Source organism: Zonotrichia leucophrys, chromosome 8 (assembly GCF_028769735.1).
Source record: "Zonotrichia leucophrys gambelii isolate GWCS_2022_RI chromosome 8, RI_Zleu_2.0, whole genome shotgun sequence".
NCBI lineage: Eukaryota > Metazoa > Chordata > Aves > Passeriformes > Passerellidae > Zonotrichia > Zonotrichia leucophrys.
Window position 1 is genome coordinate 18,914,638 of NC_088178.1, and position 26,825 is coordinate 18,941,462.

A 26,825-nucleotide genomic window follows, 5' to 3' on the forward strand; every position below is an offset into this window, starting at 1 on the left:
GCCAGCACTTAAATAGAGCTCATGTGCTAGAATTAGTTTGTCTAACTAACCTGGGAGACATTTGTAGTGACATTTAATGACATTTTCACTGTACAAAGCATTAGTGTCATTATTGGTTAAGTTTTAAAGGCTGTATTCTATTAGTGAAACAACGTTAATTTGCTACACATATCACTACAAAGAGAGAGAAGTATTTATCATGCTTTATAAGGCAGTGGGATTCTCACTGTGACAAATTATTCATGCATGCATGGAAAATGCAAATAATCTACCAGATTAGGTAGTGGTACCTGTCTTATGTGCTGCAAATAGTGAGTGCTTTGAGAACACTGAAAAAGTAAGATATATTGACATGCTTTATTGCAGTAAATGCTAGTAAAATTGCAATCACTATTTAAATCTTAGACCTGAAATAAACTCCACAAAAATAGGCCACTGTGACAAGAGGCAGCTCTTTGCAGAATTAGAGCTTCAGAGATTATATTTATCTTACTATTTTATCAGTGTAATGAGACAAATTATTCCCTGAGTATACACTGATTGAACAACATTAATTTCTCAAAATCAAATGAATGGCCAAAACACAAGTTAACAAGTGGTTATCTACTACAAGGCAACATTTTGTACATTATCCATAGTACTTTTTCTCTTTTTTTAAAGGAATTCTTCATTTTAATACATTTTATAACCAGTGGCATGTTGGTAACTAACAGTAGTGTACATAAACACGTCCACAAAATTTGACATTTGAGTTCTATGTTTTGAAACCAACAAGGAATTCTTGGAATTTCCTTTTTGCTTTTCACCTAGAAGTTTAAAGAACAAATCATATGGCCCACAACACTTTAACCCCTCATTACCATGAGTAAATCAGCTAAAGTAACCCTGCACAAGACAGAGAGTGTGCTCAACTGCAACAGAAGATTGTGGGCTCAGACTTGCAATTACTGAACAAGAAGAAATGCTCAAACTCCTTTTGCAAAGTAATACATCCTTGAGGGTCAAATGAGCAATGGGATGTACAAAATTTTACCATCTCCTTAGAATTTCTTCAATTTTATTTTCAAGTTTTACAGAAATTTGCTGAAGTGGAGTTTAGAATCCTTCCTCAAGAACCTAGTAATGAGAACAAGAACCTGTTCGCTCAATGATACTTCCAAGTGTCACAGATTCAGACCAAAAAAAACCAACACTGACATAGAACATGTAAATTTATTGGCATAATCTTTATTTTAAAGAGATCTCTGCAATTCAGTGAAAGACATTTTCTTCAGGTAGTGATTTAGAAAAAAACTTTGTAGTAATTATTACTTTATATTCTTATGCAAATATAAAAATACTAAAAAGATATGACACCTTCCCAGGCCAGAGCCCACATTCTCATTCAATTTCATTTGCAATAATCTCAGATTTAAAAGTAAAAAATTAGTAGTCAAAATAAACATTTATGTACAATTTAATTGGAAAAACCTAACATCTAAGATTAGTTAAACGTATTTTTCAAGGTCTAGGCATGCACTGTCATCCAAACTACAATTCTTTGTGACTTTACAATAATATCTTTTGGGTTTTAACACCTTCAGTATCTCTCTTGTGTAGCCATGTTGAAAAAACACACAGACAAGAGGGGAACTCCATGGGATCTCAAGAAATCATTTAGCATATGCAAAGATCAATTAAGCACTTAGTGATACACTGTAGTCTCCAGTGCAGTCTCCAGATATTATTCAAATGCATTAATATTAATCAAAATTAACATTTATTTCTTTCTGTGCAGTTCCTATTGCAATATTATGGCATCTGAATAAAGCAGCAGCTTCCTGGTTTAAGCATTTCTACTCATCTCAGTAATAACCCAGACAGAGCATATTATGACTCAAATGCAAGCAAGCCTTTCTCATCCAAAGATCTTAGTTTTCATGTTTCAGAGGAATTTTTTTTTTCCCTGAATATTGGTTCTAAAGAAACAGGGTAGCTTCTTCCCAGCTTTGCCTACAGTAAAAACAATGTCCAGGCCAAACTGTAAGAAAACATAAGGCTCTAGGCTAATACATAGAAACAGCAGAAAACCAGGGAACTGCAGCATGAAGCTAGGTACTTTCTCTACAGCTTTATAAACCTCTCTAAAGAGATAAAATAATCCAAACTCCTAGTTGCATATGTCTAAAACTTTTCAGACTATTGGTATCAAAGTGTATGTACAATAAAAATTACCTAATTTTCATAAAATTTCTGAATAAATATATCACCTTGACACTCTCCTCACAGTGACTTCTATGTGTAATTAAATGTTTTAAATTGCAGTTGTCAGAAGTTTGGGTTTACCTTCATTTCTATTAGAAACCTTCCTTTGCAAAGGAAAATCTCAGGTCAGAATACTTGTGCAAAGCAGTCTGAATTCACATCAACAAAATTAGTAACATTCTGATGTATTTGCAAATCATTTTGTATTTCCAAACAGGGGTTGATAAACTGCACAGTTCTCATTCCAGTCGTCCTTGCTTGGCATCACCTATTGCTCCCCACACATCAAATACAAACTCATCTGGAAATGCAAAGTCTCCAAGAGTTTCATCCAAGGCCACTGCAAACTCATCTGGGTTTTTCTTGTCTCTTCCAGCTTCCACAATTGTTGCAGCTAAAAAGCAACAAAACAAAAGAATGTAATTATCATGAAAGTGACAGCTAACACACAGAACCAGGATAGGGATGGATGGGATTTGAGATGTCTGTTTTCAACAGCTGGTGAGGTCAGCTTAGGGACATGCAAATTTTACCAGGTGAATTTAGGATTCAAGAGGAAATTATGCACTTAAAGTTCATGCTTAGGCCTCTAGAAAGTGAAAAAGTTATTTCTGAAAATCTCAGCCAGGTGGGTCAAATTGTACAGAAGGAAGAGAAAGGCTTTGCTGCTGTGCACAAGAAGCTGGAGCCACCAAGGAACATCTTGGTATCCAGGAGAATGAAAGCAGGCGTGATACAATGGAGTTAAACTGTGATATCTTGTATGCCAACACTGTCCAGCATTTTCTCTTTTTTACCAGAGAAGTATCAGGATTTATCAAGTGCCAGAGCACACTTTAGAAATGGCTACACTGGAGCTGCTGCTTAGGACTGACTCCTTAGTTGCTGTGATCATCCCTCACCTTTTGCCACTGCAGCTTCTCAGACTCCAGGAAAACACAGAAGTCTATCCCAAACACTGGATGCTGCCAACCCATGGATATTAGAGCAAATGCAAACCTGTCTTGATCATGACAGGTTTGCACCTGCACCTCCATGAAGGGTGAAAAGAGTCAGCACAGAAATTTCTCCTGGTTAAGCTGGGCCCAGAGCACCACTGGCAGCAAGCTACCATGGTTTGAGGGCAGAATGCTCTGTAAGACACACTCAGCACAAACAGCACTGCTGAATACAGTTTATTTTCTGAGCTGTATCTCTGCTGCACATCCTCTCTTCACAGGAAAATGATGATATAGTACAATAAATGAAACATCAAAGTCTGCTTCATTTTGTGATTACTTTATACCCTTGCCTTAAACTGCTAGACGTCCTCCATCTTTTGTTAAACACCAAATTCCTGCCACTTTCTTCACAAGCATATCAAATTCAAGTGTCAAAGCAAAGGATTTGGTAGCTTCTAGCCTTTTCTTAGAGAAAAGTCCAAATGTAAAATGTGTAATATAGTGCCTGAGAAAGGGAAGGAAGTTTTGAAGCCACAGAAAACATTTTACTGGGACAGTCTGCTATCTACCACATGCACTGTATTGAATCAACATGGCAAAATCTCTCTGAGAAAAATAAAAATAAACATTCCCTGTTCTGAAGTTTTACTACATTTATTTTATTTTGTTGACCTAAAACTCAGCTCAACTTTATTGACAGTTATGAACTTCTGGCAAACAGCACTTGCTGTTGTGCAAACATGTAACAAGCTGTGAGCAAGCGTGAGCCATACTCCACATTGTAAATGTCAACAACAGTAACTCTGAGGAAACTTGATGTTTTGGTTTTAACTGTGTTCAGCTGTGAGGTTCCAATCCCAGTGTGTCAAACTACACAAAGCTGTGCAAGGAAAATGTATGTAAATCTTTACAAATAAACTGCTGTGATGGAAGCAGTTCAAGTGTCCCCAGCTTCCCAGGCACCACTAGCGGTTCTCAAGGACTCTCAAGACCCTACCAGAAGAAACCCTATCCCTGTTGCACTGATTCTCTCTGTGTCCCCTGTGAAGTTCCTCTGACTCTGATTCAGTCAAGTCTGGATGGGAAATGGGCATTAAAGAGGGGACTCTTGTTCTTGGTAAGTGGAACACAAGGATTTGTTCTACAACAGCACTCTCTATTTTCTGACAATGGGGCACAAGAAGGTACTTACAAGGAAGCAAGCCTGGAGATAATGAGGTGAAGGGTATAATTGAAACTTCACAGATTTCTGGATATGAAGCTGGATGTAAACTTACTTTTTATAGACACTGGGAGAAGGGTGGAGAGAAAAGAGCTGTGCGAGGTGGAGAAAGAACAAACACGTCAAGAGATTGTTACACCAGATATTTAGAAATCAAATGAGTAAGGATCTAGACAAGTGTTCAAGCAGAGTGGGAGCAGGAATGCTTTAAGATAAATTGGCCAAGAGATATGGAAGCACCATATGAAGCAGACAGCAGCAATAACACAAGACAACAAGGCATTATATCACAGTCCAGCTGCTCTGGGTGAAGCTTCAGAATTGCACATAGCAAACTGTCATTAACAAAGTGGTACTTCAAACGCAACTTTCTTTAAAGATTTACCTTCCCAAATAACTAAATAGAATTTAAAAAACTGGTTTATTACAGATTTACAAAACTTGAAAACAAAATCCACTAAAAACTTAGCGGATCAACTTTCAACCCAATCAAGCAAGAATCAGAACATCGCCGTGCTAAAGCAGCCTCAAAAAATCCCCCATTTTCACCTGTACTAAGTGTGACCAGCACGGCAGGGCACATTTAATGCAGTGTATTGACTGAGGCACAGCGGCATTCCCAGCCGCTCCTGCAGCCAGAGCCAGGCTCGGTGGCAGCGCGGTGCTGACCTCCAGCGCCGCCCGCCCGCATTGCCGGAGCATCCCCGGGCACAGCGGCACCGCCGGGCTCTGCCACAGCTCCGAGCCCCTGCACTGCCTTCCCGAGGGCCAGCTGCCCTGCCAGCCCGTGATCCCAGCCCCCATTCCCTGCCTGATTCCCCAGCAGCTGCCACAGCCGCAGGACGGTGCTCCCAGGGCGGCAGAACGCGCCCGGTCCCACAGTGACACTGGCGGAATGGATGGCAGAACGCGCCCGGTGGCACGGTGACAGTGGTGGAATCGATGGCAGAACGCGCCTGGTCACACCACTGACATTGGCAGAATCGATGGCAGAACACACCCGGTCCCACAGTGACATTGGCGGAATGGATGGCAGAACGCGCCCGGTGGCACGGTGACATTGGCGGAATGGATGCGCAATTCCCAGGGCAAATCAAAGCCCCTGACTGCCAAGGCATGCAGCAGATACTTGCCAGCTTGAAGGAAACGTTGCTGGTTCTCAGAGGGTGACAGCTTCGTGCCAGATTGTCTCCACTCCCCTCCCTTTTCCCCACTGCTTCTTGTAATCACTTATTGTGCAGCTCTTACAGGAATTTTATTCCAATAGAATATTTTTCCACAGTCAAAAGAGCCTCAATTGTTTTCAGATTTTCTTTTTTTCAGTTCACTTCAGGCAATGTTAATGTCTGATTGATTTTTACATAAAATGTGAAAAGTTCAGCAATCTTAAAAGTAGTGAAAGGAATTAGAAGTCTCATCAACTTTAACTAAGAAGTTAATGTCAAGCTTCCCAGAATAGGAACAAAGTAATATGTTGGCTTTTCAAATACAGTTCCTTTAAAATAATCTCCATGATCTTTCACAAAATCCTTATTTTCATTTTAATGGACACATGGGGCACAAGCCATGTTAGCCACCTTCTGCCTGCCATTCTTATTATCTACCTTACATGGTGGTTTTGCTACCTTTATCCTATACTGTAACTTCTGAAAAAGCTTTTTCGTGACAGAAAGCCTCAATATTTATTTAGCTGTAATGCCATTATAACTTTTGCCTTCATTAAAAGGTAACAAATATTATTGTTCTGTCACTCTAAAGCAGAAAATGAAGCACATTATTGCAGTTTCCAGTATTTAACATTGCTTGGTTTAAGTTTCATGTTGAACATTGTCAGATCTGGTACTCAATAACTATCAGAAATATTTCTGCTTGTTCCATTTTCTTAAATACTAATTCTTCTTGAAGTTTATTTTGTTTAACTGGACTTGCTGCCCTTCCTTTTATTAAAAAAACTCCCATTATTCTCTCAGAGTAAATGAACAGCTGTAAACAATACACTCCTGGATGTATGCAATAAAATCCTTTGGGAAAGGAAGTCTGGTGACAGAAGGAAAAGAAAACAACAGATTCAGGGAGAATATCACTTCAGTTAAAGCATTTAGAGATAAAAACATCTACTGAATATTGATGGGTTGGATTTGCGAGCCAAGAGAAAAAGCTTGGGTAACAAAAAAGGTTTAAACCTGTTAAGATATTTTGACTAGATGGTAAGTTTGAAAAATAAAGTCAAAAATTGAGAAGTTGAGTCCAATTTTTTTAAACAGAAAAGACAGAATATGCAAGGATATTTCAGCCTGATCTCAGTGATAGAAGATTATGAAACAGACTATCTCGTGTGTGATCACATAGCATGGACAGGACAAACAGGGGGTCAGGCCCAGCCAGCATGGGTTTAGGAAAGGCAGGTCCTGCCTGACCAACCTGATCTCCTTTTATGACCAGATGAGCCACCCACAGGATGAGGGGAAGGCTGTGGATGTGCCCACCTGGACTTCAGCAATGCCTTGGATACTGTTCCCCACACCTTTCTCCCAGAGAAGCTGGCAGCCCATGGCTGCACCAGGGGATGTGCAGGCTGGACATCAGGAAAAATTTCTTCACTGAAAGGGTGGTTAAGCATTGAATGGGCTGCACAGGGAAGTGGTGGAGCCACCACAGCTGGAAGTACCCAAGAAATGACTGGGTGTGACACTTAGTCTATGTTTAGTTGGCATGGTGGTGTTTGGTCAAAGCCTGGACTCGGTGATATCAGAGCTCTTCTCCAACCCTAATGATGCTGTGATACATCATGCCTGATAATATTATAGAGAGCAACAGAAAGGAAATAATCATCCAAAAGCAGAAAAACAGAACAAAGGGGAAGAAAATACTGGTGGATGAAGCCAAAAGGTGCTAAAAAAAACTGTGGACAGGAAGCCCTTTTGCCATGATTTACCATCGGTAGCATTCTGGGGTTAGATCCAGGCCTCCTCCCACCCAGAATTTTTGGGATTAAATACAGTCCATAGCAATTCAAGTCTTACTGATTTAAAAAAATAAATGTCAATATTTTTAACTACCACTGTTTCCTGAGTAGCTCCTATTAACCAACTGCTCAAATTCCTTTACCAGAAAGCACTCGTAGAATTTAAAATAACCTGAATTATCTCTCAGCTGTGTATTTAAGTTTTAAAGAATGCTGAAGTCAAGCCTTGGCTCAATTTCTATTATGCCCATAAAATGGCTGAAGAATACATTTCCAGAGCCAACTGCCCCTTCTCTGGATTACATACAGTTTTCAGTACAAAGGGGTAAGGAAGTAAAAAGGTAAAAATGCATCCAAAAGCAGGTATGTAAATCTCAATGGCATTTAGATCTCTGAAAATAAAAACTAAAAACTGTGCCAGAAAATAAGTGCATGCATTTTCTTTAACAATTTCCAAGTATTTTGGTCCAGCCTAGGGATTTGTGTGTAGATTTAGTCAGCCATTCTTGAAACTGTCAAGATACTTAACAAAGCAAAAATTAAGGGCTTTATCTCACCTTTAATCCTGTCTGCAATTTAACATTAGTTTTTCCTTCCTTTCTTTCTAACTTATGTCTTAAAACTGGGGCACTGCTTCAGAATTCAATCACACCATGGAAGTGTCATTTTAATGGAGATGAAAGAGTAACATTAACTGACATCCAAAGATTCTGACAAACAGAAGTGCATGGAAGTGAGCAATGATTGAGATCTTAATCACTTGTCAGCTGCACTTTGTGATGACTTGCATTTTCAACTAATCTGGCTTGAGTAATGAGAGAAATTTCGAGCTAAGTGGTGATTGGCATTCTCTGAATGAATCTTTTCCTCATATTTCACTTTCATGGGTGACTGATCACATCCAGTATGTGAAAAACTGACATGTGTTAATTGAACAGATTTGTGACAGGTGATTAGCTCTCCTTTCCTAAAGAATCCTTGAGCTGTTTAATTGTTTTAAAATGGTAAAGTTGGGGGGTTTGAATCATCAACACTGGCTGTTGTCTCTTAGATTTGAACTTCAAGATATGGCTTCAAAGGTGCAAACTAAAGCTACATGAACCCTACAGTCTTTGATTTCTGACAGTTCTTCTTGGTTTCACTACCTTTTGGGGAGGAAAAGAAGAGGTGAGGGACAAAACAACCACCCAGCTGGGAAGAAAAGAGCCTCTCTATGAACAAAGACCTCTTCTTCTTTGAGTATTCTTCTAAGGCTTTTTTTTTTTTAAGTTTCCAAACTACATACTGAAAGATGAAGGGCATTAGATCTTTTGAGGGGAAAAAAAATTCAAGGAATTCATGGGAAAACTCTACCAGGTGCTTGGCTATTAACTCAACCACATGTGTTGAAAGCTGAACTTCTCAGTCTAGTGTGCAAGAGCCATCCTGTTTACAGTACTGAGAGCCAAAAATACAGGGAACACCAGCTCCCACAGGACTGTTCCCATGGACACCAGAAGCAGAGCACCCACAGCTGCTGATTCCTGTAGGGCAAGGAGCCTGGGGACCTTGGAGGTAACCTGCAAGGACAGGAGCTTCCAGAATCCAGGCTGAGCCAGGGCTGCAACAGCTGCAGGACAAAAACAGCTCCCAGAGGGACAGCTGGCAGGGCACCCAGGGCTTTGAAGCCTGAGCCAGGCTGAGGCACAGAGGTTGCAGGAATGAGATGGACATGGAATCCTCCCTAACCTAAACATGGCTCAGCAGCACACAGACCTCCCAGGAGAGCACTGCATGGCAGCAGCATCACATATTGGAGTGAATGGGAACAGAAATGTTGAGAACTTCTAGATTCCCGGAAATTGGAAAGTTTAGATAGAACCTACAAAACAGAACTCAAGTTTTGGGCAGCTCTGCCCTCTCTTCTATGCCATGAAGCCCAATTCTGCCTTAGACTGAAGCACAAATACTGTTTTAACTACATTTTTTCCTGTGAGAAAACTAGTGGAATCTGCCAAACAGATGCTCGCTGGTAGGAGCACCCACAAAAGGCCTTTTGGCTATTGAGATAACCACCTTTTGTTCTCATTCCATGTGCTAACTGCTGCCCCTCCAGCCCTGGAGCTTCATGCCAGACCTATTTTCTCTTCTGCTTTGCCTTTTCCACTTCTCTCTCATGAAAGGTTTCTTTTCAAGATCACTTTCCATTCAGCCAATTCTTTCCTTTTTCTTGGCTGGTTCTTTTAAGATATTACCATAAGAATAAATACCTTCCTCTTTGTCTCAGTACCAGCAGTTCCACAAGATCCTAGGAGGATTACACCAGCCACAGCAGGCTACAACAGCCAGACTGCAGCTTCTTCCCACACAAACAGAAATTCCTATTTAGTTGTTGTCAGAATAACAAAGAAAAGCAACAGCTGCAAGGACAAGTTTGGTGCATCTTTATGGAACTTATGACACTGGGGTTACATCATTTCTTTCATTATAAATCAATGATTCTTATAACTAGTAAATATTCTGTAAATTTTCTCATGTTCATCAGAACACAGGTTTTAGAGATTTTGATAAATTTGTGTAATTATTCTGTCAGTTGCCTTGCTAAATAGTTGCTTGTTCACTGATGAAGATCTCAGGTTCAAACCTTAGCAATCAACTTTGATGGGTCTATGCCAAGGGGCAAAAAAGCAAATAAACATACTTATTCTGAAGAATTCTTAACCATGGCACACACAAGATCCACTAGAAAATATATACCAGAAAGAATACACTGGTAACAGTTATAGCAAACAACTAAAAAAGTCATGCAATAGTGTATAGCTAATGTGCAGAAAGAATAGAGGATTGATTGAGTAATTACACCATAAGGATCGAAGTGGAAGGGTGATTCTTTTATCAGAAAAACACATTTGTAGAAATACAGGCAAGCTTTTGAGACTGCAGGCTGGACAAATTTTGCTTCACTTACATCCAGAGACTAAAGTACTCAATAAATGTTAGACTATAGAAAATGAGAAATTATTTACTCTTGTAGTAATGTATCTGCTAAAAACTCACCTAATTCAATATCTCTTATGCCCATGTATGTTTCAAGAAGCTCATCCACTTTTTTAATTGCTTTTTCTTCAACTTCAGTTGGCTTTGTTGGAATAAAGGGAGAGAACAAAGGTATGATCATATCCATGCAGATTTCAAAATAACCAGCAATGTGCCAGTGATTATCCTTACTCCCACCTTGGCCCCTAGACTTACAGAATCTAAAACACACTATTCCACTCTCTTTCCCTCTTCTCACAAACATGAGCCTTCCTCCTAATATCAAGCCACACAACTCATGCATTCAAACTGAACAGGAGCCTTGTATCTCCTGACAATACAGACCTCCATCAAATCCTTATCAGCTTTAGAAGAGCCCAGAAGAAATAATATTTATTCACCAAACTCTAATCCTAGTTTTGCACAAATTCATGTCAGTGTATCTAATCAGCCTCTCCAAACAACAACCCTTACACCAGCCCTGTACACTTCAGTGTCAGAAATGGAACAAATTCTTCACAACCATCCCACCTCTTTTTTCCCCCCTTCCCTCTTTTCAGCACCCCTTGGTCTAATCTAAATTCATCCATGCAGTCCATGAACTCAAAATCTGGGTTCTGTACTTCCAGGTTCTTCAGCCCCATCCTATCCCTGCTAGTCATCAACTTCAGTTGTTCTCTTCAGTCCCACAAGCTTTGTAACATCCCATTTTTCCTTCCTACTTATCATCCTTGGGGAAGAATAAATCAGAAGCTGGGTGATCAAACTGCTGAGGGGCAATCCCCACCATACCATCTCCTCCACAGTAGCAGGGCCTTTGGCTCTCAGGCGAAGTGTTTCTCTCCCTTTGGAGATTTTAGCCTCTGACAGAGTTCTGACTTTGGACCTTGGCTCCAGCTTTTCTAAAGACAAAACAAATCCAACAAAAATTAAAAAATCAACCAAAACTACATATACAGTACAATAGAATATGAGGTATCGGTTTTGGTTATTACAGTATCTTCACATTTAGCCTAATTGAGATCTAGACTATGTAAAAACCTAATTATAAATTAACTATTCTAAGTATAGCTTTGCTGACAATTTCTTGTCTTCAAATTGTAATATCTGCTCAACTGCACTGAGGCTAGAACAATTGACCAATATATCTAAGCAGGCCTATGGCATTCATTTCATATATGTACCTTGTGTAATTTGATTTCCCTGTTCTGCAGAGAAGTATTTATACCTTTAAATTAGATAGCAGCTGAAGTCACGGGCCAACTGCTGATTTATTCAGCTCTTTACAGACAGAACACATAGCAGGTTCAGCACTGCAACATTTCTATCTTTCACTGATGCAATGGTGCCAACACTGCTGCTAAGCAGGTGATGATGAGCCACACTGAGCTGAGTTACCAATCTGCTTATCAGCACTCACAGAGCTGAGTGGCCATAAGCAGATCTGCAGGAGGTTTGCCACTGGTTTCACTGAAATTATTTCACAGCTGATGAATCTCTACAAAGAGTATCTGGTTTACACGAAGTTTCCTTTACCTGAATTCAGCCTTTCTTGTTTCGTCCTGGCTAAGGGCACTCCAGTTAGTAGATGGAGCACGGAAGCATTTAAGATTTGGGTTTCTTGTTTCAGGATGCAATTTTACATTCAAGAGTGGCAAGGCTTTAATTTACTTACTGACATGGGAATTACACAGTGAATCTGGAAAGTGCTAGAAGAGAGGAGACAATTCTGCAGAACTGCTTTTATTTGCCCTGTTTTCTCTAACAGATTATTCCTCCTTAATAGCAGGCCTTTCTAATAAGCTCTTCTTTAACATGTTATATTAATTTTGCTCAGATAGACTTCAGCTCATCATTATGCATAAGTGGTCACAAATCTAGACTATTATGCTGAACAGTATGCTTGAAAAGTAAATTTTATTAGCTTTCATGATACAAATAGGTATGTCAAAGTCTCATATATATCCTTAGGATCAACACTTTTTCTTTATCCTTTTATTGCTTCAAGGACAGTTTAAAACATCCTTAAGATTGTCATCATTTCTGCTAGACTTGTTTCAAAAAGTCATTCTTGATAAAAAACTCCCATATTTTTCAAATTCTGTCACCATTATCACCTTAGAACTCATGATTTGAGATAACCTTCGTTTGCAGTACTTTAGACCAAAACACTCTGGCTATCACAGAAACTATTTTTCATGTTCACATAATTAAAATGCAGAGTTTGTTATGCTGCCTTTACTTTGTTTCTATTCATTTTTCACAATTCACAGACGCTTGTGACTGGTACAAATCTTTTATTCTGCGCTACAAGCCTTGCCTAGGGGAGCTGAGACAGCCTGTGTGTATATGGTAGAAGGATGTCCAACCAGTAAATTATGCTTATTTCACATTTCACTGAGAGGAAGAAAAATAAAACTAATTTCACACAGAGGTTTGTCTATTATTTCTGTACCCTCACCAAATTCTGTTGAAATTAACAGGAATTCAGCACCTATTTGTTGAGCAGGATCTGGACCTTGTCTGTCATCTCCTCTGGGGCTATTCTTAGTGCTTAAGCTGCAGCTTAAGCATTATCTTTGTGCCTGAAGCCTGACTGTACCTAAGGCTAAAGGCAGGACGTTTTAACCTACTGAGCACTGCAACTTGCAAGTGAATTTCTGTAGGGTAAAAAATAATGTGCATATTCCAAAAATCTCTCCACAAAGCTCTGGTTGCCTCTTAAATCGATGGCAGAAGAAAGGTATTGCCATGAAATTAGTGCATTTCCTCCTCTACATCAACAGGCAGACTAAAAGGTGTCTTAGTCACCTGACTAAAGTAAAAACTATTAAATTATGACTGAAGTCATCAATCAAATGCTGATTTACCCTGTTCTTTACAAACAGACCATGTAACACTTCTAGCATTGAACACAAATTACAGGCCCATATTAAAAAGAGGTATTGCTGCATTACTAATTGTGATGGACAACACATGCAATTCTTTAGCATAATGTATAACATACACATTTACTTAACAGCAGTACCAACTTACATACAAACACATTAGAGATCAATTCATAACTTCCTTTCCTTACAGAAGCACCAAAAGCAAAAGAAAAAAATCTTTGCATTTCTCTCATTTTCAATTTCTGCTACTATTCTGACACCAAGTGTCAAGACTGGTGTATGACAGTAGCTGTAAACTACTAACACATAAAAAAATTTTGAAAAACGAACATTAAAAATTTTTGCTGCTGTAGTGAAGACAGTGATATTGAATTGACTGTTACTGCAGAAGGCCTCATACAGATTTGTGATTTAGCATCATTTTGAAGTTTTTATTACAGGAAAATGCTATATGGTTTGGGGAGCGGATCCAAACAATTGACATAATAAAATTTGTAACTCGGTCTCTACTTTGACTGCCTGAGCAAAACTTCCCTTTTTTGTTTTCTTTTTTGTTTGTTTTCTCCATTGATAAGAGTTTACATATACAAGAATTAACAGTAGGTGTGCATTCTCCTATTTAAGCAGCACTTCTCATTGCATGCAGGTGGCAAGCAAAGACAGAGCTTTGCAATTCTGCTTTCTTCCAATTCTGTTACCAGCTGCATGACTGGAGATCCACAAAAGGCTGGGGAGGGGGAGAGGGAGAACAGGCAGGCAGCAAAGGAGGTGCTCTGGGGAACCCCAGACAGTGCTTGCTGCAGACTCCTTCTGCATCAGAGAGCACAGACCCCAGTAAAGGGTACAGAAATAGAAAAGCCTGACACACAGAACAACAGGGATTATGTACCAATAGAGGAAAAAAGGAGTTTTGAGGATCAGGACATTAATGAAGTGATCCATGCTTTAAAACTGTGCCTATGAAACAATCCCTGTTCTATTTTTGCAACTTCATGTAGTGGCAGAAGAGACTGAGTAAGGCCCAGGTCAGGTAACCCACACCAGATGACTGCTGGACAAAACAAGATGGAAGACAATCCATTCATAAATCTTCCACTTCAAAGAAAAAAACCTAAATGTACTTTCTTGTAGTAGTTATGTTACCACACATGGACACCTGGCTGCTCTCTGAAAACAAACCCACAATGAAATGCAAGGATGGGATTTTACCACCAAGGTGTTTTACTGAACAAGGTGGACAGTCAGGTCACTCACCAAATGCTTTCAAAGGCTCTACCAACTCCAGCTTAAACTTCTGACCTTTCTCCAGATCTTTTAGCATTTTGGCAACTTCATAATGCCGACACTCTGACACATTTTTCCCGTTTATGGTCTCTATGTGATCACCCACGCAGACAGTTTTGGTTTGGTCCATAATGCTGCCTTCTTTGATTCGCTATTTTGAAAAAAAAAAAAAACCCACCAGAATTAGAAACATTTCTTTAAAAGGTGATTGTTTTTAAGAGGTGACACCACCAAGTTTCAAGAATGTTAGTTAACAATATCAGTATTACTGAGCTTATTATTCCAGCAGTGTGTTTTGTCTATGAGATTATCATAAAACATATTTTGAAAAGCATTATTTTTCAAAGTGTTTTAATAAGCATTGAATATACAATCAGACAGGGAAAAAAAGAATGCAACCACACTTTAGAAGTAAGGAATTCTGAATAACCTAATATTTTTGTGCTTTAAAACTGTTTACAGACATCTCAGCAATGTGAATGGTTATTCAAGTTTTTGGGGGCTTTCTATTTAATTAACCTTGACAAGCATTGGAACCAATTTTTCTCTTCTCAAGTTTAGTCCAGGGACTTAGTAAAAAATTACATACTGTAAAGGGCTGATCTTAACAAGACCCATACTAAGTGCTGAAACTACTGTTCTCCTCATTAAGCTATTCAGCTGTATATTAAAGGATATCCTCTGAAATAATAAAAATTATTTTAACTACCATCTTATGGAAAACACAAATAGTGTAAAGGTCATAACAGAAGTTATAGCTTTTATAAAGTATAATTTTAAAAGTATGGGGAAAAATCTTTAAAATATCTGTATGATTTATGACAGTTTAAATTTCAGTGATTCTGCTTTTTGTTGTTACATACTGCCATATTGGTTCATTGTGTCCATACATCACTTAAGCCATTATTATATAGCTATTGGATAGACAAGCCATGACATAGTAAAATACCTTTTATTTTGCAGACACAAATTTCATTCTAAAGCATTCCTGAAGAACAATCTTTCCAACCAAGACTGGCGTGGCTCAGCTGACTGTGTGTGAGATAACAGTGAGACAAGGCAGAAAAGCAGCTGCCACCTCCCACTGTAGCAGCCAGCCCGGCTGTGCAATCCTCCGCGAGCTGCTCCTGTCCCCGCACAGGGCTGAGCCCACACATGAGAGAGGCAGTGGGAGTGTGAGTGCTCACTGCCACACACTGCACTGCCAGCATTTGAAGCTTCAGGCTCAGTTTAACTCTTTCTAGCCCTAAACAGAAGCCTGGTGGTGACTGTGGATGTGGTACTGTACGTACCAAAAACCAAATGTGCCAAATGCTCCTGTTACCAGGACTCAAAACCTGCCCCACACAGCTTCAATCAATGTTTAGTCTACATGTCAAATATTCATTTAGCTTCTCTTCTTAGCACTTGGATCCACACACTAAAACTGTGGAAATAATATTCACTGGCTGTTATTTGTGTCACTTTTTATCATCACTCCAAGTTAACTGACTGAGACAGTTGAGCTACACTGTTACAGTAATTAAGATGCAATTGCCTGTATTTCAAGTGCTCTACAGTCCATTGAGAAGCTATGAGGATCTATATTTCCCATGCAATGCCTACTCTATTCGATAATGTCTCCTTGTACACCACTCAGTCATACTTCAAGTTCTACTGCTGTTCTTTGAATGCTAATTTGACTCCATAATACCTTTTCCCACCTGCCTGTGTACCCCAAAAACAAATTTGTGAAAGCAGAACGACACCAGGTTTTGTTCTTAGTAAGGCAAAACAAGACTGAATTCCATAGGAAAAAGCCCTGCAGTTCAGTGTCAGGTTTAAAATTGGTTGGGTTACCACATCAAACCTAGAAACTACGGTGTTATTCAAAATGCAGTAAAATAACTACAACCCGTAGCAACCTTCAACAACCTGCCAATCAGTAAATTCAGTATTAATTTTTAATTAAGAACGGGACACAGCCACAATTTTTTAAGGAAAATATATGTACATAAGCAAAAAAAAAAATCAATAACACTTTAGAGACAGTCTCTGCTTAGTCATTTACCTAGAAAATATAGTAATAAAAAAGATGCAGCCTTTACTTTTATATATATGTGTATATATATAAATCAGCATTTTCTATGCTGATTTAAAAGATCCATTAGCTAAATCTGTAACAATAACAAACAAAGTCTGCTCCTAGAAACTCCATAAAACTTCACCTTCATTCCCATGAAGACCGCATCATTTTCATTACAATGCTTATTATTAGACCAGTACAAGGAAAAAGAATATATATTTGCTCAGAGGACTTTTACACAATTTACTGGAAGTTACAGCTTGTCTGGCTAATGTTGTGAGGGTTTTCCAGTGTGCTCCAATTGTGCAGTAGTCTATGTGAGGGCTGTTACCAAGCAAGCACAAAGGGAGTGTCACTGCACAGGGCTGCACTCGCTGCTCACTGAAGCATTGCTTCAATGCCTTCTTTTAAAATGCCACATAAGCAGCAGCATGACTGAATGTTATGGGCTGTATAGATGCCATCACTAGAAATTCACAGTTCTTTATAAACATAAAAGTTAGGCTATGATTTTGCCAAAATGCTTAGTGAAACCTTTATTGCATCTTGACTTTCACAAACAGGACCGCAGTCACATTTTTCCACAACAAAGACAAGCAAACCAGTTCCTAAACCATGTCTTGTTTTATAGCCATGGTAGCTAAGGAATGAACAGAAAATACAACCTCTCCATACAAAAGCTCTGTTTACAGTGAGAACAACGATTGGGGCAGCAGTAATCAAATATAATTGCTAATGCCTCACTAATAATGGGTAACTGGAATATATAAGAGCAAAGAATCTCAAAAAGGCAGAAAATGTGATTAAGGTTCCTAATACCTAGTCTAGCAAGAAGGGCAGCATCATTTCATAAGCCTCTACTTGTCTCAAAACATACTGCCTCTAGGTCAGACAGAAGAGAAGGAAAGCAATTATGATTAATATACTGAGTATGTTACTGCCCATACTTGCTACTCAAGCTCATTGTGGTAATCCACATCCTTGTAATTCACCCTATCTAAGGCAACAATACAGGAAAGCTGAAAAACCACTGTACTTGCCCCTGCTCTTGCACAGCACAAAGGCTTCTACCCTAGGAACAGCCAAAGACTGAAAGAACATGATCTCATTATCACATGAGTGAGAGAAGTTCTATAAGCATCTAATAAATGACATCAGAAAATCAGTTTAAAACAGGAGGGGGCAGATGCAAGCAGTATCTAACACCTACCATCTCAGGGTAGCTCAGGAGATACAATGGTCTCATTGTGAAGCTGGTACACGTTACAGAAGCAACGAAGAAATGAATTGATTTTGAATGACATGCAGTACAGATTAGCTGAACTAATTTTGAATTATGTACCTAAAGAAAAGCAACTTTATTCTTTACTTACCATATATATGATAATAAAAGATCTTATAGTTCTAAAGGATCATGAAACCAATAATTAACCAATTATAGTAACAGGGGCTTCTATAGAACAAAGTATTTCACTGGTAATTAAGTTTACCTTTATAAAGGCACAGCCAGTTCCATTGTCTGTAATGGTAAGTCCCAGCATATCATCAGTTTTAAGAACTTCCACTTCTTTTCGCTGTCCTTTCACATGGGCAAATATGAAATCTTCAAGGCCAATTTGTGCACCTAAGAGCTTGTCCATATCAACTTTATGAGTGTTCAAAGTGCAAAACATGATCTGGGCAGAAGGAAAGCAAACACATTAACAGTGCATTAGGCTTGGTGAGTTTGACAGGAAACCAAAATGAGAGCTCAGTTCAGGCCCTGTGACAGGTCCATAGCTTAAGTGATCCCCTTCTTCTCCAGCTATACCAGGAGAAGGAATGGTCTCCATCCACACAGAAAGCATTGGTAGCTCAAAGTGCAGGTGAGAGCTGGCAGGGAACATAGGAAAGAGCCCTCCCTGAGCCTCTCAAGGCCTGTCTGAGCACACCAGCCCTGAGAGAGGCATCTTGAGCTGCTACAGCTTGCACCAGGTCAGAGTAAGCATACTGAAAAGCCATCACCATCTTTTGCTTCATCATTCACCCACCTCAAATTCCACCTGATCCAAAGATCACTAGGGACTAGTTTAAAACTTATTAGTTGAAAGGAGTTTAATGGGAAGGGGAAAAAAAGAGAGCTTATCAAAACAAAAGAGTCATAAGAGAGCATGAAATGGTTGGTATTGCCCCATGTGTTCCCTCATTAGCTCAGAGCACATTGTCTCCAGTGGGCTTCATTAGTTCCTGCTCTTCCCCAGCATGAGCTGGGGTCATCCCTGTTCCAGTAAAAGCAAGGCTTAATAAAAAAGTCAAATTGCTTCCTTATAAATCAGCTTTTCTGAGGGATTTCCCTTCAGCACTGGATATCAGGCAGTCCTTTTTCTCCCTCCACTTATGCCAGCTCCTCAGCAGGGAGGTTTCCTGTCCTGGCCATAGGCAGGGTGAGAGCAATCCATCTGTGCTGCCTGGGACCAGAGATGCTCCTGCCCACCAGGAGCTGCATGAAGGAATGTGCCAAGCCCAGCACAGCCATCACAGCTGCAGTAATGACAGTGCCCAAGCCTTTCCAAGCTGCAGCAGGAGAACCGTGAGGGCCAAGGGAAGCCCAGCTCCTTCTGGACAGCACGGAGGGCACAGGGCAGCAGCCAAACCAGAGACTCTGTGCTCCCAGAGAAAATTGGGGAGTCCTTAAAATCTACTTGACTGAGGCAAAGACATGGAGTTTCCACATCAGAACACTACACTGCCCTTTTCTTTCCTCCTGGGATCACTGGATGAAAGCAGAAAAATTGAAATGAAAGTAACCAACCTGTTTACATTGATTCCAGGTCAAAAGAAGAGTGGATACTTTTACTAATGTATTTCACAAAGAGCATTCAAGTTTCTGGAGCTTTTTAGGACTTGGATTCTGTAACTATGGGGGTTTTAATCTTAAAAGACTGAAAGTTAATAGAGAGATTGTGTTTCTTGATAGAGGTCTTGTTTAGTTGCTGGTTTTGAAAACAAAACAATAAAAAACCCCCAGCAAACAGCCTCACTTCAATGGCTACTTGCTTATCTCATCTAATCAATCAAACATCCACTGCAATCTAACACCTTATTTAACAATGAAAGTCGGAACAGCACACCCTTAGCAGACATTAGTTTTATTTGCTCGGGTAATGCAAAGGTTTTTAGTTAAACAATACTCCAGATATAACTACACCTAGAGAAATTAATCTGGTTTTAAGTAGAAAATTGAATATAATAATGATGATAATAATAATCTCTAATGATAAACTCCTTTTTAAAACAAAGAAAATTAAAAACAGATGACATCAAGTTCACATACACATTTTCAGCTTTCTCAAGCTACATAACTTTGCCAGTTTAAAATGGTAACTCAGTTCTCTGTTCATTGTTCCTGTGATGAATAACAAGCACTGTCTTTACATTTTAGACATTAGCATCCTTCATCTGACCTTGTCAAACAGACAATCTAGTAAATACTGTCACACCTTTGAATAGATAAAATTGGCAACAGAGCAGAAATGTGATATTTAGAAACTTGATCCAGAGTTTCTCTTTATAGATCTTCATCTGGATGGCATTCCTACTACAGCCTATAAGTCTGCAGAATTTTTTGTGAGTCAGTTCTGTGTTAGCCACAAGGCTGAGAGAGCATCAGCTAGTCAAAAATAAAACTTAAATCATTCTTCATCCTCTTTAGTGAACAACTGCTTTTTCTCAGAAGAGATATATGCAAAGAGTAATGTACTAAAGATGTATCTACCCAGAAGGATATACCAGTACACCATCAACCAGTTATAGCATAGCTTTATTTGTACACAGCTGAGACCTATTCATTCAGAAATGGTACTTTTCATAGATTTTACAAAGGTTAAATATTGGTACCTAATGCCAGATTATATACTTGAATACTTAAACAACAGGTTTCCACTCCCTCAAACTTTTGCATATTTTTAATAGTAATTTTTGTATTCAAAAATGAAACAAGAAAAAAATTCAATGTGCAATTCTCATGGTTAAGTCTTTTCTGTCCTTACCCTAAACCTTCATAGGCATTTGGTCCCTAACTCAGTATACCAGTGCTGTGAATATTTCATGCCAACTTTAGCAAGATATTATAAATCAGAACTGTTACATCAGTCTCAAAGTATCTAGGATACCTCCTTCACCAAGAGTTACCTTCTGCAGCACTCAGAAGAAGGAAATTCCATGTTGCTGGACACTAGGGGCTTATGCACAACTTTATAAAATAGATTTGTCCAATAAGATTACTAACAGATCATTCCCTGTACCCATATTTTCAATTGGAAGAGACCACATTATCCAACAAAACCAGGGCTATATAAAGAAATATAAACATGTGTTATGTAAAGAAATGGTATTAGCTAAGAAAAAGAGGGTTACATGATGTGTTATATAAAGTATGTATGCAGTACCATATTGCATGTTCTATACATTAATTGTACTCTCATCTTCCATATTGAGCTGACACCTTGAGAAGAACTCAAAAATGAGTTGGTTGATAGATTATATACTCAGAAGCTATTGAAAATGTATTCAAAATCTCAGATAACTTTACAGAGATCATAATCACTTTCTGTTTAAGAGGTAGGGAACTGGGAATTTTAATTCTGAGCAAGATGTAACACCCACTGACATATTTCCCTATACATGCAGATGCCATCATATCAAGAAATCACCAATGCATTTTCTAGGTATTACTCACTTTATCTTCCCCAAGGAAAATGTGCGAGCCTTGACCAGCTTCAGCAACAGGAAGAGAGTAACCAGCTCCTCCAAGTTCTAGTGAGCTTTTGGTACTGTCAGGTATTTAGCCTGGTCAATACATTCAAAGGCTTATAAAATTAGCATTCAATGTTTTGCTGTTTGTTTTGGGGTTTGGTTGGGGTTTTTTTCCTTTGGGTTTTTGGTCTTTTTAGACACAAGTATTACAGTGTAATACAGTGTACACAAGTAATTAAAGTGTAAATTTTTCCATCCAATTATTTCCATACTAATATTTCAAATACTTTCAATCAAAGTATTGGAAAAGACACAGCAAGCATCACATGCAATATGGGTGTGACATTTAAGAACTGCTTAGGGAAACAGCAAGCAAACAATTCTTGCCATAGGAATGGGAGGAGGTGTTTTGTAGGGAGTGTTAAGTTTGCTCATTTAAAGTATTCAATCTGTAGGCGTGATTGTGAGCAATTTCTTTCAACAGATAAGCTTAACAATAAAACTTTCAACATTTTGGTGATGAGAATTTCACAAGCTAACCCTTTTCTCTAAAACACACTTCAGATTTTTTATTATTAAAAGGGCAGTCTTGCTCAGAAAGACAAGTTTCAGCAGTGGCTTATTTGTCAGCAGCCTTTCATAAAATTTTAAACTGAACAGGTTTAAATCAAATACTTTTATGAAAGTTTAATGTGGCACAGCCTCACCGTATACTTGACTGTTTTAGCATGAGGAGGCAAGGCCTGTGCAACTACAGCCCACACAAAGCTCAGCAGCTGAATTCCTGCTACTGGAAGAGAAAGAGGGAGCTGCATTTCTGCCCTTACTGCTGCCAGCAAGGTCTGAATTACCCTGGTGATTCCTTACACTGTGAAAAATTCCTCCCACTGTGAAAGAAACCCCAACCTGCAAGGGCTCTGGACAGGCACAGCCATCGAGCATTAAGTTTAGTCCTCCAGCCCCACCACATTTCACCTTTCAAAGCAAACAAAATAATCAAAAGGCAAATTGCAAGTAGGCAAACCAGAAGTCCTTACAGTTTCTATGGGTTAGCATTCCCTTCTTGTCTGATCAAGAAATAGCCCAGCTACAGCTGGACTTTAATATCCACGTTCTCAGTGCCTGATTAGCTACTCTGAATACTTTAAAGCCCTACCATGTGCTCTCACAGGAGAACACCACCACCAAATGCCTTAACAGACCCACATTGTCCTTCAGTCAGTGCTCATTTATTTATCATACAGGCTGCACTCAGCACTTTCACCCGCATGGGGAACATTCCCTGCTACATTCCCAATAGTCAGAGTGGAGTAGTAATCCTAAAAGGCCAAAGCTACACATAAATACTTTTTCCTACTTCAACCTCCATAGAAAAAATAAGGGAAGATATTTCTATTATTTATGCAAACAGAAACATACACGTAACTGTGTGTGGGTTGTGGTTTTAGTTAAGAGTTGCATCTATCTTTTTTTTAGCTCTGTGCTTTCTTGTTGAAAGCTTGTTGAAGTAATCAAGTTAAATGTGATGTACCTCAAACAACACACATAACAATGATGCTGGAAATTATAAAACTTCCTTTTTTTAATGTAACTTTAGCAAGGGGTTTGTTCTCCTTTGCCCAGGGAGAAGGGAATTGAAGTTTCTCTTTACAACACTCTCCACCAGGGTTTAAAATTTTAAATTTTAACATTCACAGATTGGGAGTAGCCAGAAGGTACACAGGAGATAAGAGAACATTATCGACCATTAGCTCCCCAAAACCACCCCCTGGCGTGGCCTGAGACACCTGGTCTGGGAAAAGACTGATAAGAGAACTGAAGAATGAGGACCAACTTAGCAAAGGGATCAATCAAATCAATTGAAGGCAATAGGAGATCGAATACTAAGCATTGTCTAATTTAAGACCAGTAAACAAGAATTTCTTTGGGTTTGTCTGTATCTTTTTTCCTGCAGTTTTGGTGTCAATGACACAGGCAATGTATTGCCAGAAGCGATATTCACTCCTCCTCCCTGGGGAAAGAACAATCACCTTGGACAGAGAAAGTGCTGGACATTGTAAAAGTCAGAGAGGTGAGCAGAAAGGGAGACCTCTGCCTACCCCTCAGCTCAAAAGGGGTAAGAGATATATAAAACACCTACAAGAAAGGATGAGTGCAGGAAAAGCCTCAGAAAGCAGCTGTTGTGTCTCACTCCTTCATAGACACCCAGCAAACATACATCCCCTTTGAAGCTATACCCATCCTGTCCCCATCCTCCCCCACTCATGATCCAGGTCTGCACAGAAGTTTCTGTCAGTGTCTGTCCAACAAATACTGTGTTTTATATAAACTTCTGTCACTGTTGGCAGTCAATCCCAGAACCTGGAATGGATTCTCCAGCAGAAACTGAACTCAGCTGGTCCCGGGAGGTGTGATCCAAAGAGGAAAAGAAGCGCTGTAAGCATGTGGAGTCAAAAGGAGAAGTGACAGATTACAAGTACAGCTCATTCAGAATAGTATTAAAACACTCAGGCAGGAATTTATCCAAGAATCCATTCTGCTGCCTGCCCTGCGGTAACCTCACATCCCATGTTAAATGTATTCACTTCTGCAAAAGGCATCTGAATGCTGTCTGCACAGAGCTGAGCTCTTCCCCTCCACTCCCCCCCAGCATTTTCCAGCCCAGGCACTGCAGGGCGGAGATCCCTGCGATAGGAGCTGTTTCCAAAGGCTGTCACGTGTGGGTATCACACTGCCCGCAGCCTCCAGCAGAGCTGGGTCACTGAAACTTTCCTAGACAGGTAACACCTACAAATGGCATTTGAGTACCTGAGCGTCCTGCAGTTCGCTGAGATGCAGCTTCTGGCATTATTCTTTACACCAGACTATCTGTCCAAAAGCAGTTTTAATGAATAGATACTACAATTTAAAATAAATTCTAATAAATTCACATTTCTTGGCTGTTCACTGATCTATCCCGTTTCTATGCATGACTCTCTGATCTGAATTCTTCACTCTGCCACCTTTACATCAGGAAATATTTTTGTTCACTATTTTCACATCATACAACTTTCTTAAAGCCAACTGAATTTCTGGAGTAGAAGATTTTATGTTCAGTGCCTCCAGCAATAATTCTCCATCCATTTTTAGCAATAAGCCACATTTCAAAAAAAATTAAAGAAATGGAGCACTAGGGAGAAAAAGGAAATAAGAAAATTCTCCAGTCTGGCACATGGCTGGCAATATATGCCATGATATGTGGTGCTTCCTCTAAAACCTCTGAGAGTGTCAGATTATACATCTAACAGGAGAAACAGGAGCACACCATTCAGACAAAATTAAATTTCTCTGTGAAAGCTGCTCTTTCTCAAGTCAGTGGAGCCAAAAGTTTAACAGTGAAAGGAAGAAAACTAAAATAGAAGACAATCTGGTGATTATGAGAACTTGAGAATACAATGTATAACTGAGATGGAACAGAACAAAAGGGAAGCAGCAGCTCAGGATGAAAAGAAAACAAAGGAGCAGAAGGTCAGAAAGCAGCTGGGGAGGTCTGGGACACTGATGCATTGCCTCTTAATTACTTAATGCAACACTGACTGATTAAACTGTATTCACTGCTACCGCCACTTCCCCTTTACAATTTACTATTTGAAATGCTACATCAGGCCACAGCAAACTCAGAACAAAGCCTGTAGTAGTAGTAGTCTTTACAACTTTTTCAAAAGTCATCCACAAAGAAGAAAACAAGTAAAGCTGTACAGCCACACGTAGGCATAATGAAATGTTAGCCCTCTGTTTCAACTTGCCACTCGGAGGTTAAGGTTCAAAGAACCACATAGGAAGAACTTGATATGGCCACTACCTTTTAACTAAGAGAAAACAATGCATTTACAAACACAAATGAATCATTATCCAAACAAATGTTTAGAACATGGCTCAGAAAAAAAAAGATCAAAAAGGCAGCAGAGCTTAAAAAGGAATCCTGTTACAGACTTAAATTTAACTCCATTGGAACAGTGAACACTTTAAAAATAATTACCTGATAAAGCAGAAAACTTTCCAAACATCACTTTCAGCCGAAATTTTAAAATGCAGTACGATTCAGGGCATTTATACCACATGCCTTACCCTTCCAATGCATTCATTCTGGGTATTTAGCCTCATAAATCGTTGTCCCTTTTTTAACTGGAACGCAGCAATGCCCAAGAGCTGTCTCAAACAGCAGCTGGCAACAGGTTAACCGAGACCCTGGAGTTTGGGTCAAGAGGACCATTGTTTTTACCATGCAAGAGCTAAATACAGCCACATGTATGCCTTTTCCCGCACGGTAACGCTCATTTGGAAAAGCCATGGGAAGTTTTTCCTCCCAGGCAGTGCAAAGCAGTCCCGTCCCCACGGGCCCGCGCAAAGGCCGAGGCAGGGCGGTGGGGCAGGGCGCCGAACAGCCCCGGCGCCCGCTGGCGCCCCCGGAGGCCTGGCGGGTCCCGGCCGCGGCGGTGCCGGCCCTACCTGGGCGGGGTGGATGCCGAAGGCCGCCGCGATGCGGGCGTACAGCTCGCGGGCGCTGCCGAAGCCCTCCACGCGGCCCGTGGGGCTGCCGTGCGCCAGCTGCGTGTGGAACTGCAGCCGCGCCGCGCTGGCCGACGGCGCCGGGGCCGCCGCGGGGGCCGGGGCCGCCGCCTCGCTCTCCACCAGCTTGAAGGTCTCCTTGGACTTGTCCTTCTTCTTGTGTCTCAGTCCCAGCGGCATCTTCCGCGCCAGCCCCGGGCTCCTGCGGCCGCCGCCGCCCGCGCTGGACTCTGCCCCCGGCGCGGCGCCGCCCCGGCCCCGCGGCCATCGCGGCCGCCAGGTGCTGCCCGGCCCCGCCCCGGCCCCGCCCCGCCCGGCCCGGCCCGACCGCCCTGGGCACGGAGCGCTGCGGGCCGGGAGAGCCCGAACCGCCCCTGCCCCCTCCGGGCAGCCCGGGGCCAGCGGCGCCGCCCTCAGACCGCTCCAGCGCCGCCACACAGGGGTCCTGTACCCACCTTCCACTCGCTCGTTCATTTCTGCTAAGAGCAAAGCACTGAGTACCGACTAGTATAGATTTATACCCAGCACATAAAAGAAAACCAAAAGTACACAAGGACCTCAGGCTACTCTTTCTCATTTATCACAGACCATAAAACTCTAAGGGTTCATGAAGCAACAGTAACATAACTTAAGAGACTTCCTATTGTACTGGGCAACAGCTCTGAAATATTGAGATTTCCTAGAGAAAATACACTTTTCAAGTCTTTTACACGAATACAAAATATTTCCTCTACTGTGAAATAGAGCTCCATATTGTAGTCGGAAGTTCACATTAGAGGAGATATCTGTGCTCCAAAGTAACCACGCTCACCTCAGTGGAACTGCTCAATAGTGCACTGAATCCACCCAGGATGTGATGAGTGCAAAATTCATGAGCAACATTCAGCACTTCTAAAGGAAACTGCCTGAAAGGCAC

The 26,825-nt window shown here is 40.4% G+C and overlaps 1 protein-coding gene across 3 annotated transcripts; it reads right to left on the reverse strand.

Annotated features, from left to right (window-relative positions):
* Positions 1-1,231: 1,231 nt before the first annotated feature.
* GIPC2 (GIPC PDZ domain containing family member 2) lies at positions 1,232-26,107 on the reverse strand. 3 transcript variants are annotated; one of them, XM_064720085.1, is made up of 7 exons: positions 25,850-26,107; positions 18,118-18,303; positions 14,533-14,713; positions 11,180-11,289; positions 10,409-10,490; positions 4,463-4,500; positions 2,594-2,638 (listed from the first exon to the last, which is right to left on the reverse strand). In XM_064720085.1, the coding sequence occupies exons 1-6, from the start codon at positions 26,087-26,089 to the stop codon at positions 4,466-4,468; spliced, it is 834 nt and encodes a 277-aa protein (XP_064576155.1). In that variant the 5' UTR covers positions 26,090-26,107; the 3' UTR covers positions 2,594-2,638; positions 4,463-4,465. The 3 variants fall into 3 exon arrangements, with proteins under 3 accessions (XP_064576154.1, XP_064576156.1, XP_064576155.1); XM_064720084.1 differs by lacking the exon at positions 4,463-4,500 and having other exon boundaries at positions 1,232-2,638; XM_064720086.1 differs by lacking the exons at positions 4,463-4,500; positions 25,850-26,107 and adding an exon at positions 25,380-25,755 and having other exon boundaries at positions 1,232-2,638.
* Between the last annotated feature and the right edge of the window lie 718 nt (positions 26,108-26,825).